This window comes from Natrix helvetica, assembly GCF_964273705.1.
Source record: "Natrix helvetica genome assembly, chromosome: 2".
NCBI lineage: Eukaryota > Metazoa > Chordata > Lepidosauria > Squamata > Natricidae > Natrix > Natrix helvetica.
Window position 1 is genome coordinate 220,588,067 of NC_138552.1, and position 15,264 is coordinate 220,603,330.

The 15,264-nt window shown below is 38.7% G+C and overlaps 1 protein-coding gene across 6 annotated transcripts in view; it reads right to left on the reverse strand.

Annotated features, from left to right (window-relative positions):
• Positions 1-1,006: 1,006 nt before the first annotated feature.
• Positions 1,007-15,264, reverse strand: part of LYST (lysosomal trafficking regulator) — a 104,972-nt gene continuing 90,714 nt past the window's right edge. For all 6 annotated transcript variants that reach the window (XM_081940995.1, XM_081940999.1, XM_081940998.1 and 3 more), the window contains 3 exons: positions 6,491-6,647; positions 3,689-3,760; positions 1,007-1,553 (listed from right to left, as the gene is read on the reverse strand). In XM_081940995.1, the coding sequence (XP_081797121.1) occupies positions 1,415-1,553; positions 3,689-3,760; positions 6,491-6,647 (368 nt within the window). In that variant the 3' untranslated portion in view covers positions 1,007-1,414. The remainder of the gene's footprint in view (positions 1,554-3,688; positions 3,761-6,490; positions 6,648-15,264) is intronic.

Here is a 15,264-nt window from a genome sequence, read left to right on the forward strand (position 1 = left end):
ATTATCTGCAGAACTTTAGGTTTGAAATGGCTACAAAAGGCAAGTTTTATATACTATAAAAGGCCAAAAAACCCCTCTTATAAGGCATCTTGTATGTAGGGAATGGGGGGGGGGGACACTTCCTAGCAATTTCTTTAAATGGAGGTTTGCGCAAGCATTAAAGAACTTCTTTTCTTTTAAGAGGGGGTGGGAGCTAAATAAAGTTTTTATGAGAACAAGATCTTCTGTAAACTTCCAGACACATTTCAAAAACCATGTCCGGAATTCAGGAGTTGAAATTTGGGGTTACTAAGGCTGTCAAAGCAAAAAGCCATAATTATTTAAACTATATGCAAGGGCAAAAACTAGCAGAATGAAATGCCAGACCTGGTTCACAAATAATATCAGACAAGACATTTTCAAACTGTTGTTTCTTAGACTGTAAATTATGGCCTGACCATATAAACCATTAAGTAAAAAAGGACTTGTATATCACACTAATAACAAATCACCTTTTTGAACAACATCATTTATGGACTAAGCTAGTATTCTAGTTATATCAATTCTCAGTTCCTGCATGATACGTCTAGTAAAAAAGTGAACTAACAATTTATTAAAAGGCACACATGTTCATGAAGTACAGTTTGCTTCATCCAAATTTAAGCTCATGAAAATTTATGCCTTTTAAAAAAAAATCTATTGGTCTAGAAAGATGGGTAAAAATAATGTTTATAGTTTTAATAGATATATGCATTATGCTGCTTTTATTGATCTTGTTTAATTGTTAATTGAGAGCCAATTAACAGAGTTTAATACAAGATGGGAGGCTATTTAAATTTTTAAATAAATAAAATTAAATGCATAAATTAAAATAATTTTAGTGGCAAGCACCTACTAAATTTATCAAATTCTCCATAAAAAATTAAGCATTTAAAACTCTAGTTTTAAAACACTTGAGATGGTGATACATATGTGTGGAATAACAAGGTAGATTATAATCTAATAATGAATTAAACACAAACATTGGTTTTTATATAAACCTTTGAAATACTTTAATTATATTTTTACATAACAGATGAGCAAAAGTTACCACTAGTGCTTGAAGATTTAGAATATCTATGTCCAGGAAAGTATCCATAAAAATATGTTTATGTTACATAACATATTGCAGCATATATACTTCTGAGTTAGCGCCCTTAGTGTCCTCTTGGTACCAAAAAAGGCAAGCCATAATTTTCTTATCACTGTGATATGGTTCATAAATTTGGTGCATGAGCATCTGTAGCAGCTTTTCGTTGACGTCATCAACGATCTATTTGCTGATGATAAAGTCATACATGTTCTTCAAAATCTAGCAAAACCAAAGGGGCTCTACAGTCCACTCTGTATTGAAAGTGCTTCATAATTTACCAAAGCTGAGAAACCCAGAGAGCTGTCAACCAGCTGCATAGCTGCTGAGGAATGAGTAGAACATAGGAAGCTTCAAGCGTTGTTGGTCCTTGCGACACCAAGAGATCACCGTTCCTTCGTTATTTGCTGTGTACAAATGATGGCCATCACACGAAAAGGTAAGGCTATAAAGTTTTCAAAAAGACACAAATAAAAACAAGTCGGTCAGATAGCCTACATCCTAGAGTATATATCATTAAATGGGGAAAGGAAGAGAAAGAACAGTATATAGCCTGTAAATGGGCTAAAATCTCACTACCGTATTTTTCGGAGTATAAGACACCTTTTTTCCTCAAAAAAGATGCTGAAAATCTTGGTGCGTCTTATACACTGAATACAGCATTTTCTGCCTCCCAAAGCACCGCCCCTTCACCAAAATGGCTGTGCATACCCTTATGGAGGCTTTCAGAGAGCTCCTAGGGCTGGGGAGGGCAGAAATGAGGGGAAAATGGGCCATTTTTTGCTCGTTCTTAGCTTCCCCCCACCCCCCAGGAGCACTCTGCAATCCCCCCTTCAAAAGGCTATTCATGCCTTTTTAAAAAACGGGCCAGTTTTCGTGAAAAACGGGCCGTTTTTAAGTGGTTTGCAGAGTGCAAAAACTTTTTTTGAAAAGCTATTTAACTGATGAAAATTACATTGATCAAGTGCTGTGCCAGCAGAAACAAAGTCTTAAGTGCTGCAGATTGTCAGCGATTTCCTTCTCCAGCACATGGATAAATACACCTTGAAACATCTACCTACCTACCTTCTCTCTCTCTCTCCTTACCTACCTACTGTATTTCCCCCCCCTCTCTCCCTCCCTCCATCTACCTACCGACCTACTCTCTCTCCCTAGCTACTGTATTTCTCACTCTCTCTCCCCTCCATCTACCTACGTACCTACCCACTCTCTCTCTCCTACCTACCCACTCTCTCTCTCTGTATTTCTCTCTCTCTTTATTTCTCTCTCTCTATCCCTCTACCTACCAACCTACCTACTCTCTCCCTACTTATCTACTGTATTTTTCTCTCTCTCTATTTCTTTCTCTACCCCTCTACCTACCTACTCTCTCTCTCCCACCTACCTACTGTAATTCTCTATCTCTCTATTTCTCTCTTTTTCTCTATCCCTTTATCTACCTACCGACCTAACTACTCTCTCTCTCTCCCTACCTGCCTACTGTATTTCTCTCTCTTTCTCTCCTTCTCTATCCCTCTATCTACCTATCTACATTTTTTAAAATCTATTCCCCACTTAACCATCTTTTTAAAAAAATTAATCATATTGATGTATTTTGTTTTTTTCTTTGTTTTCCTTTGCCTTGGTTATTTTACTGTTCTATTTTACTTTCGCTTTGTTTAAATTTCCTTTTTATTTCTTCAGGGTTTCGGTTTTGGAGTTTTTGGGTTATATGCTGCCTAGAGTAGTTCCATTGTGAGATAGGAGGCAAATAAATTTAATAATAAAGACAATACAAATGTTAATCTTACTCATTTTCTGCACTGAATACATATATTTCTGCTTACATTGAATTTATTGTTTACAAAAAAATCTCTCTACCGCAAACTGGCATGTAAGCAATCACATATGCGCCAGCGTAGCCTGTCAAACCTTACTGATGTGATCTGGAACCCCATAGAATAGATGTGCAAAAATTACTTGAGGAAATATAAAGCTCACTTATTGATTGTCTCATTTAGCAGGCTTTTATACTGTGATATAAAAAGATAGCTTTGCAACTATTCCTCTCTTTCATAACCATTGCAACAGTCATGGGCATTTGGCAACTGGTTTGTTACAAGCAGCGTTAATACAAAAGGTGGAAGTAAAATCATAAGTCACTATCATGCGATGTCTTGCTTAATAACTCTGATAATTCACTTAACAACCAAAGAGGAAATGAGATAAGCCCACCATGATCATATGATATTTGGCTTATAGCAACCATGACAGTTAGGGATGGAGTAGCTGACCCTAATTGCCACTGCCAAGCAAGGACTTATTAGTGCAAGATGTTATATTAACAATTTTGTAACCTCCCCCCCCCCCCCTTTGATTAATTCTGCATTTTAACAAGGAACACATTATGGGGATAGTTTAATGTCATATTAGGCAGTGGGCACGTTCATTAAAACCAAAAGTTATTAAGTGCTATTTCCAAAAGGGAAACCTTAAGGGAACTCTAAAGATATGCAAAGCACTCCAACAATTATATTAACTTTTTGGAAAAGGCATAAAAATAAATTGCTAAATGCTACAAAATGATCTTTATTTTTTTACCTGACAATTGGTTTATTTGATTTAGAAAATGTAATTTCTCGGACAGGTTTCAAATCCCATGTGCTCCACAATCTAAAGAGAAAAGACAAAATGAATGCTACTTTGTGCAACCTAAATGACAGAAATTGCTTCTATATCCTGCCATGATTTTTGCTCAAGTTATGTTGCAGATTTGCATAATCTGTTGAATTAAAATGGAAGAAAATTGCATGTAATACTGAAAAACATGATTCTGATGCACTAATGCATACTGTATATACGTTTTGTTTTGATTTTTACATTTTATTGTGACAGAAATCAATTTGAGAGAAGGCCTGCTGTGCTGGAAAAGATCAAAACCCTTTTATTATATCATCTTATTTCCAAATGTGCCTGTTGTACCATTGGTCTACCTTTTTGTTTGAACAAAAACATTTTTCTGGTTGTTCATAGATAGGATCCATCATTATAGTCAAGCAGATTCCATTTCACCAAAGTTCTGTTTTATCTTCTGAATTTTTATTGTAATAAATTATACAAAATATACAAAGTCTGATTTAAATCTTTTCATTAAGCGAGACAGTCCCCATATTTTATCTCACAAAATTACTACAAGACATCCACAGCATTCAGAAGTTCATCAGGTTGCTCATCTTTCATTACAATATAATGATTCATGATAGACATCAGCCTACATGGGACAAACAAACCAGTCACTATGCACAATCATCTATGGGCATAAATCAATTATAAAAACACCCAAAACTAAAAAAAGAGAAAACTTCAACCATCCAAATATATTTTTTAATATTTGGCTGTCAGGCTTCATACTAGAGAGTCCACAGCAAATCTGAGCCCTACAGATATTTTAACCTCTTAGTTAAGAATAGGCTTACTCAGCAGAAGACTCAGACCTGATTCAACAAAATTAAAAGATTTTATTATAGCCAGGAATTAAGTTACGTACGGACAAATAATTTTGACCATTGCAGGGCAAAAGAAGTCAAAGGCATTATATTCATCTATTCTCCAGAGTTCTTAGGCTCATAGTTTTCCAGGTTAACATACTTATGGTTCACTTAGTGAACTTGTATATTCAAACATGTTTTCATCTGGTTCCTACCTCATCAGATTCACTTACAAATACCTTAATCCAAGAGTCTCCAATCCCTGGGCCGCAGCTCACTACAGGGCTATGGGCTATTCAGAGCTGAGCTGCGCAAAAGGCATGCCGGCATGCATGTGTGCGGCTCAACTCGCGCATGCGTACAGAGCTCAACTCGTGCAAGTGGTGGGCTGACACACACATACATGCGTATGCAGCTCTACTTTGCAGTCAAGCTGCATACATTGGCCCACCGCTTGCATGAGTTGAGCTGCAGCATGTAATATCACTGTGCTTGCGTGGCCCAGTTCCCCTCCCCGTCAGCTGGGCCTCAAGCCACAATGGTTGGCGCCTACTGTTTTAATCTATGTCAATATAGTGCATATACAAGTAGCCCTTGATTACTAACCATTCAGTTAGCAGCCATTCAAAGTTACCACAGTGCTAGAAAAAAGACATGTGGTCCTCAAAGTTGCAGCCCTTAGTCAAATAATAGCAATTTTAGCACTTGGCAACTAGCACACATTTGCAACTGTTACAGCATCCTGCAATCACCATTTGTGATTTTCACAACTGACTTCCAACAAACGAAGTCAATGGGGAAAGTGGCAAGAAGTGACAAATCACAATCATGTAATGTGTTTAATGACTCATGATTTGCTTAACAACCACAGTTGGAACTGACAAACTTACATAAGTTGAGTAAATCAAACTTACATAAGTTACATGACATTGCACCTTATGATTGCTTCAATGAGTGACAGAGTTGCCAATTCCAATTATAAATGGTAAGTGAGGACTACCTAAACTCTTACTTGATGGAATGCAAGCCATATTATGTTTGCCTGTGAGGTAGCCGTTAGATTAGAGACCCAATTTTACATAAAATAGCATGAGCATATTGCTTTAATTATGAAACACTAAAATGTATGTCAGAAGAATTATGTTAATATTTCCTTTTACAAAACGAAAGATAGAAATATTGAAAGTACAAACTGAAGAGAATTTTTTTATAGTGCTTGGTAAAGCATTTGGAAGTATTCTGAATGGAAAGTTCAAGAGGTAAAAATAAGCAAAATTTGGGAAACAAAATTTGGTTTTATGCAAAGACTAGAGTTTTGCTCTCCAACAAACTGCAGAAATGTACAAATGTGAAAAAACAAGTTCAGTGCACATTGTTGCTTTAAAGAAAGTATGATAAAGTGAATAGATTTGAATTACAAAAGTTCAATGTGTATGGAATTGAAGGTTGGTTGCTGAATGCAGTAAGAACGGTAAATGATGGAGGTAAAACTTTGACAAGTATAAAATGCTAGTTTGCATAAATGATTCAGTTCCAAGCAGGAAGTAAAATAAGAATGTGTAATATTTCCCTATGTGTTTACAGTCTTCAGGATGCCCATGCATCTGAGGAAATGAGCTACAGTGCGTGAAAGTCATGCCATTTAAGGGCCACAATTATTAGCCTTTAAGATTTCTAAAGGTTCTTTGTTTTTTGTACCGAAATAAAGCTATAAAAATAGAATCTTTGTAGAACAATGAAGGAAAAAGTTTTCACTACACAATAGAACAAAAACAGAAAGCAGCCACATATATCTTAATATCAGACACTTTGGGGTGAAAACAATGCACACGTTGAATAGTATCCAAAAATGCATTATAGTTTTATAAGTGACTTATACCTCTAAAAACGAAAACGCTCTATTAAAATCACTCACCTTACAACTCCATTTTCTAGCCCTCCAGCAATCACATTGATAGAGATTCCTTCAGGCTGGTTGGAGAAAGCAACAGAGCATATGATTTCTCTGCAATGCACATGTCCCACCAGGTCACCATTGACTGTCCAGAGTCTGAGATCACTACCACCACCAACTGAAATATAGTCAAATTATTGAGTAAGCAAAGTAAAATCTACAACACAATTAAACAAAGTAACATATAGGATCCAAATAACTTTACTAAAGCAGAGGAAAGAAAAGTTTATAGTTATATAGAAGTAGTGAACTGTATACCACCATCAGATAGTAACAATGTCTACAAGATGTAATGAAAATGGGTATAATTGATTGATATAAAGTTAAAAGTTTTCTCTGTCCACTCGTTTGATTCTAAGGGCGGTGCTCATCTCCATTTCTTAGCCAAGGGTGCCAGCGTTGTCTAAGACATTTCCGTGGTCATGTGACCAGCATGACTATATGCCAAGGCACATGGAACACTGTTATGGTCCCACTGAAATGGTACCTATTTATCTACTCACATTTGCAGTCTTTCGAACTGCTATGTGGGCAGAGCTGGGGCAAGTAATAAGAGTTCCCCCCATTGCGTGGCACTCAGGTCTTGAACACGGGCTGTCAGTTTTCCAGCTGACAAACTCAGTGTCTTTAACTGTTGAGCCACCACACCCTCACTTGAGTAATAGAATCATCATTAAAAGACAAAAGATGTCACTGGATTTTGTGAAGACTTTTTGTCAGTGGAAAAATAAAAAAAATATTTCATTTGAGAATGTAAGAAAACAATTGAGAAATTATACTCATGCGAAAAAATAAGTATGCCCCATTTATTTTTTTTACTTTTTCCACATATTTAACATACACAAGTTTGATCTTCATTTCAATAATACTAATTAATAAATGGGATATAATATAACAAATATCATGCACCATTTACATTTTGTAATCTATTATATAATGGTAAGTAAACATAAATGAAAATTTCCCATGTGGAAAACCCTGAGTACATTCCTCCACTATCATGTCCTCGGGTATCTAAAATTAGAATCCATTGCACCACATCAGGTGCAAATAATTAGAACACTGTTAAGAGAGGATCTGGGAGGAACCTGTCTTATTTAAAATTCAAGTATTTAGTCTGATTTGTTCTTTGTTATTTTAGTGTGTGTTATTACCATGCCTAGATCGAAACAGCTCTTTGTGGTCTTCAGAAAAAAGGTTATAAATCCCTATAAAACTGCAAAAGAATTTTAAACAATAGGATATCAAACATTCCACTGCCCAGAATATCATCTACAAGTTTTTTCAGGTCAGGTCAGGTCAGGCCAAGAACAGAATGCAAGTCTCTAAGGTCACCTGTAACTCTCACACTACTGATTTGCATGACTCTACCATTAGAAAGAAACAACACAAATTAGATCTACATAGAGATAGGTCAAGGAGAAACTTCTATTGTCCAGAAAGAACATCAAAACAAGAGTAAAATTTAATCGTAAACATCTAGACGAAGACCAGGACTTCTGGTACAGTATACTCTGGACAGATACAGCAAACAGATACTTGACCACAGAACCAAAAGACATGATAGGCAAAACCCAAAGATATTTCAGGAAAAGAACCTGATATTAGCAGTAAAGCATGGTGGCAGAAATGTTATGATACGTAACTGCTTTGCTGCATCAGGGCCTACGTAATTAACCATCAAAGGATCCATTATGAATTGTTTATTCTACTGCAGAGACTTTGAGGGTAATATGAGACCATCTATCAAAATATTGATGCTCAACTGAAAGTGGGCTATGCAATATGAAAATAACCTTAAACATTCCAGAGTAGCCACCATGGAATGGCTGAAAGAAAAAGACAAAGAAATGGAAAGTCTGGAATAATCAAGTAAAGGTATGGATCAAAATCCCATGGGGTGCTTTATAGAGATTTGAAAAGGGTTCTCAAGGAACCTCTCAAATACCACACACAACTGAAAAAAAAATTCTCCTCTCAGGATGCCGCGAAAAGCACTGCATGCCAAAACAACCAGACATAAAGATACCACACACACACACACACACCATGCCATCACTCGGCTGAACAAGACCCATAGCACTGCCTCATATCTCATATTTTCTTATCTTCTCATCTTTCCCACTATCTTCTATTGATTTCTTATGGTTTATCAATTGTTTGTAACTTATAATTAATGATTGTAACTATGATTATGATTTATGACCTTTTACTTGCTGTTTATATGTACACTGTGAGCTTATGCACTGAAGACAAATTCCTTGTGTGGCTGATCACACATAGTCAATAAAGAATCCAATTCAATTCAATTCTGCTCTGCATCTTTAATGTTGTTTTAATGATGTATTGATATATCCACATACATTAAAAAAATAAAACAGATGGGGTGTACTTTCTTTGTCACATTATTGTATTTACATGTGAAAAACCACGGAAATGTTCAAAATGAGTTTCCTCAAAACACTCTGAAAGAAATAGTTATGTGAAGTCTATTCATGGTGTGCAGACCTTCAACATAGCTTACTCGGCTATTATTCTACAGAATTAACACAGCCAATTGAACCTCTTTGTTCAAGCATCACTTGAAGTTCATTTAGCTTCCTATGTTTTTTAGGAAATAGAGAGATTGGGGATCTCAAGAAATTTACCGCTACTGTAATGGTTAAGGCCCCAGGCTAGAAAGCAGGAGGCAGTCAGTTTCAAGTCCGGCCAAAACCATGAAAGATGGCTGGATGACCTTGGGTCAGTCACTCTCTCTCAATCCAACCCACCTCACAGGGTTGTTGTTGTTGTTGTGAGGATAATAGGAGGAAGGTGTGTTGGATAGGTTTGTCAACTTGAGTTATTTGTAAAAATAATAAAGGCAGGATACAAATAAATAAAAATACTTCTTTTGGAGCAGGACTCAAAAATATGTTTCCAGTTTTGTGCCACCACATGCACAATATGTCACACCATTCCCTAAATTTGGATACTTATTTATTCATCATGTTTTATAGTATAATATTTATTCTCTTTTATTATATGTATTATCTATCTTTAGCTCTTATTATACTCATTTTTCTGTATATATGTGTGTGTGTGTGTGTGTGTGTGTGTGTATGTATGTACTCAACAGTTCATTTAATGGCCATTCAAAGTTACAGCAGCACTGAAAAAAGTGATGTATGACAATTTTTCACACTTACAGCCATTGTAGCATCCCCATAGTTATGTAATCAAAATTCAGATGCTTGGCAACTGACTCTTATTTATGACAGTTGAAGTGTACCAGGGTCACATGATGAATTTTTGCAACCTTCTAACAAGCACTTAACAACTGTGGCAGAAAGAATGTAATATGGGGCAAAAATCCACTTACCTGTCTCACCTAGCAACATTCATTTTGTGCTCAATTGTATTCATAAGTTGAGAGATAGAGTGTGTGTGTGTGTGTGTGTGTGTGTGTGTGTGTGTGTGTGGAGAGAGAGAGAGAGAGAGAGAGATGATGATGATAGATGATAGATAGGATAGATAGATAGATAGATAGATAGATAGATAGATAGATAGATAGATAGATAGATAGATAGATAGATAGATAGATAGATGATAGATAGATAGATGTTACAGTTCTATTATTGGATATTTTACTCTATCTGACTTTATGGCTGTAATAAATGATTTGATATGATATGATTTGATATTGGGACTTAATCTTTGAAAGTAGTAATGCAATTTATTATTATGGTAGAGAAAAGACATCCTATACTTGAAAAGTCCTCTACCTTGCCCTGGTAAGAAGGTTGAAGATTTTAACCTTGACTAAGTAGAAAGCAGTTAATGTCCAATTTCAGATTACAGGCGAAGAGAATGCCAATAAAAATTTAATGGAAAAAGAGAAAGAAAGCATACAACATCGCTGTAAATTGTCTATGGTAGATATCCCCACCATAGAAATGAGGTCTTCACATTCCAATCCAAGGAAAGCATTTGACAAAATCAAATATAATGGTATAAATGATGGCTATAAGAAAAATTTCAAAAAAATTGATAGAAGCTATAGTAACTTCCAAAACACTGCCCGCAAGAATGGAAAGAATAAATACTTGCCTCTTAAGCATTATTAAGGTTGAGATCAGGAAGAACATTAATATCTACCTGGAGCTAACTTGACTCAGTCAGCACTGGTTCTGTTAGCATTTAGAAAAAGTGCCATGACTTAGCTATTTAAAAAGCCTTGGATATGATAAGTGATTTCCTCTCTGAACTATGGGATTGCTGTTTTCAAGAATGACATTCCTCAGTACGATGGAGGTAAAGCCTGAAAGTATTATTGCAGGATTTTTATTGCATTATTATTATATATACTGCAAGATGGAATAATAGAATTAATATTCAACGCAAAAGGCCAAAACCTCTACTTTAATAAATTTCTTCCAGCAAAAGTATGTGGAGAAAGGCAAGCAGTGTAGCTCAGCTCAGCTAAAAATTCATTTACAGTTCCAGTGAGTGTTAAAATCCTGATCCATCTTATCAGAGGAAGGAAGAGTAATCAAGTATGAGATTCCCTCCTCTCCACAATTTGAAATTTTAAAAAACCAGAATGTTGTTTTCAGCTTTAGGAACTCAAATGAATTGGATGAAATTACTTGACAATTTTGGCCCCAATAAACGGGTCGCTGCAGAAGATAAGATTTTAATAACATAAGCATAAACTTTTTTTTTTAAAAAAAAAAACAACTTTGAATCAATAGAGGAAACTGGTTAGAAATAATATTTGCAAGTCTCATACTTCATTCTGTGGGTCCTCCTCCCTCAACTGATGTTTAATTTATGATCAAAACTATCTTGCAAGCAGGATAAATGAATAAGTATCACGGTTCTATTAATATTAATATTTCAATCAAAGGAACAGATTAAGAAGTTCTGATTTGACGGTCACATATAGAATCCTTGGATGAGTCGTGTTAAGGAGAAGAGTACGGAAGCGTCTCTTTGGCTTCCATACTGTTTGCAGAAAAAAAAAAGATTTCCTCCTCTTACCTAACAGATTGCAACCATGCGGATGGGGAGCTTCTCTGGGTATGTCAGATAGAAGGCTGCTGCTAGAGTATGCATGTATAGGAAAGTGTGGGATGACTCTTTTATAATATTAAAAGATTGCCAGTAAATATTTTCAAATGCTAGGGACTTTCAGATAAGTCTGGATAAATTCACACTATCTGCTGGATCCTTCTATTTTTAGAGACATCTATACTGCTCATTTTGAGAGAGAGAAAGGGAGAGAGAGCACATTTATTTGCTTCATTTTTTTTTTATCCACAGTTAATGAACATTTTAATGTAATCCCTATGCTGTCAATTATTTCGCATCAGGAGGCCGGAAGAAGATATCATTTCAACAAAAGCAATTTGGTTTTTATTTTCCCCATGCTGTATCTTGGTTAACAAATGTAATGTCACAGCCAGAGAAACGAAACTTTTAAAACATAATTTTGAAATCACAATATCACTTAAATGTGACTCTGTACATTTACAAAACATATTCTCATTAGCATGCAGTAATCATCTTGCTAAGATTCAGAAACATTACAGGGTGTTTGGTGAAGATTCCAAGTGAAGATTACAAAATCTCACATCTAGACAGAATGTCAACAATCATACAGCACCACTACTGGGCCATGCAACTATGACAAGATGGATGAGCAGTCTGAATCAATATAAGATAGCTTCCTATTCTTGCCAGACGTAAAATGGGATTCTTCAAAATATTTCTTTTATTAATTTATTTACTAGAGACGTATTTCTGAATTCAACTGAATTTAGCAAGTGTTCAGATCATTCTAATTTCAACTACAATAATGAGACCATTTGCTAGATTTCTATCACTGTGGAAAACTCTGTGGACCAGTGTCAAATTCAATACTCTTGATTCCAGATGTACAAGTTCTTGAAAAATTCCTTTCTCTGCTAAAAAATATTGTAACTATAGCAGCTGTCGGTAATGAATTGATTTATACCGTGTTTTCCCGAAAATACGACATGTCCTGATAATAAGGCCATGCAACATTTTTCTGGTAGGCAAAAATATAAGCCCTCCCCCGTAAATCATCCCCCTGGACAACCTCCCACCTCCGACCAGGCAGATCACCGCTCACCAACCTAGCGGTAGCCCGAAGTTCCCAAGCCGCAGGAACCGGGGGGGAAAGGTGATTGCGTTGCTTTGTGCCTTTGGGATACCGCTAGGTTAGTGAGCGGTGCTGTGCCCAGCTGAAGAGGGGGGTTGCCGGGTGCTGCTCTCTTGTGAGCGGGCTCCCAAAGAGCACAGCAGTCACCCAGCAAACCCCCTTTCCAACCGTGCAGAGCGCCAATTACTGACCTAGGGGCTGTGTGAGCACCTGTTCGGCGCTGCCCGGTTCCTGCGGCTTGCACCTTCGAAATACCAGTGAATAGCACTTTGTATGGCTGGAGAAGGGGGGTGCGCAAGCGGCTGTTCCGCTCCCGCGCCTCCCAGCCTCACGATGCCCTGGCCCAGCTCTCCCTACAGAGCACCTCCCTGGCCCAGCTCTCCCAAGGCACCTCCGCTGCCGCCACCGCCATCCCAACATGGCTTTTTCAGCAGCTTCCAAACTGAGTCTTCCGGCAGTGGCCGCTCAGGGCGTATGCTCTATGGTTGTGGGCTGGCTGTCGGCAGAGCGTACAACCATAGAGCGTACGCCCAGAGCAGGGAGAGCTGGGCAAGGGCATCGTGAGGCTGGGAGGCACGTGAGCGAGAGCGGAACAGCCGGTCGCGCAACCTCCCTCTCCAGCTGTGCAGAGTGCCATTCACTTGCATTTTGAAGGCGCCAAGCCGCGGGAGCTGGGCGGCGGTGAACAGGTGCTCACACAGCTTGGCAATACCTCCAGGTCAATGAATGGTGCTGTGCCTGGCTGGAAAGGGGGTTTGCCAGGTAGCTGCTTGTGAGCGTGGTCGCTTCATAGCTGTTGTGTTGCACTGCTGCGACAGCGCAACACAGCCATTCGCCCATGAGGCTGTGCCTAGCTCTTTAGGAGCCCGCTCGCAAGAGAGCAGCCACCCGGCAACCCCAAAACAATTAACCCTCCCCTCATAATAAGGCCCAAGCCATATTTTGTGTGTAAAAAGAAAATAAGACCCTGTCTTATTTTCGGGGAAACACAGTATTTATAAAAGAAATTTGCTGTCTTAATGTAATAAAAACAATTATATGTTGGTGCAATTACAGGATGGTCTTGGTTTGGGAACATTAACTCAAGAACTAGATATTTTACAGTTTAAAGGTAAAGGAGTGTTCCATAAAACTGAAAGCGGAAAGTGTTCTTTTTCCTTTCCCATGAAGCACGTTTGCATATTCTTAGAAGGGGGATTATGCATCAAGTAGCTATACTATATAGCACAGATGTCAAACTCGCAGTGTCACATTGCCTTCATGTGACGTATCGCTACATGGAGCTGGGGTGGGCGTGGACTGCATGTGATGCATCCAGCCTGCAGGCCGCCAGTTTGACACCACTGCATATAGCTTTGAAGCAACACTAAGGTATACAAAAATGTAACTCCACTACCATCTAGTGTGAACTGGATTTTTGCAGCCCAGATATCATATGCTTATTTATTATTCGTATTTATAGACCGCCCCCTCTCCCGAAAGGGACTCGGGGCGGTGTACAGTCACTAAAATGCGTTATAAAATACATACATAAAACAGTTAAATAATTAAATACGTAGGTGGAGGAGGTTGCAAGACTGTATATAGAATAATAAATATAGTACATTAAAAACTCTAATAACCCAGGAGTTAAAATATTACCCAAAATTACCCATTAAAATATATCCACCGGGAGGTAAAAACTAAGAATGTGCCAGGCCAGCTAATCGAAACAGGTGAGTCTTTAATTTTTGACGGAAGGAACGGAAGTCAGTGGTAGTTCTAATGTCGGGGGGGAGGTCATTCCACAGGGTTGGGCCCATCACAGAGAAGGTCCTACCCCTAGGCGTCGCCCGCTGGCACTGCCTAGTGGACAGCACCAGTAGTAGTCCCTCCCTGTGAGAGCGGATTGGTCGTAGGGATGTGTGCGGGAGGATACGCTCCCGCAGGTAACTGGGTCCTGTGCCATGGAGCGCTTTAAAGATGGTAATCAATACCTTGAAACGCACCCGAAAAACCACAGGTAGCCAGTGCAGCTCGCGCAGGAGAGGTGTCACGTGGGAGTATCTTGAGCTCCCCATAATCACCCGCACGGCTGCGTTCTGGACTAGCTGTAGTCTTCGGATGCGTCCCAAGGGAAGCCCCATGTAGAGGGCATTGCAGTAGTCCAGGCGAGACGTCACCAGCGCATGAGTGACCGTGCGTAGGGCATCCCGGTCCAGTAGGGGGCGCAATTGACGCACCAGGTGAACCTGGTGGAACGCCCCCCTTGCCACGGCTGCCACATGGTCATCCATAGACAGCCGGGCATCTAGGAGGACACCCAAATTGCGCGCCCGCTCCACAGGGGGGAGTTGTTCACCCCCTATGGCCAGCGATGGAGTTAGCTGGCTGAACTGGGGTGCCGGTAGCCACAGCCACTCAGTCTTGGAGGGGTTGAGTTTGAGTCTGTTGTCCCCCATCCAGACCCCGACGGCTTCCAAACACCGGGACATCACTTCGACAGCCTCGTTGGGGTGGTTTGGGGTTGAGATGTACAGCTGCGTATCATCAGCGTACAGATGGTATTCAACCCCAAAACTTATCTATA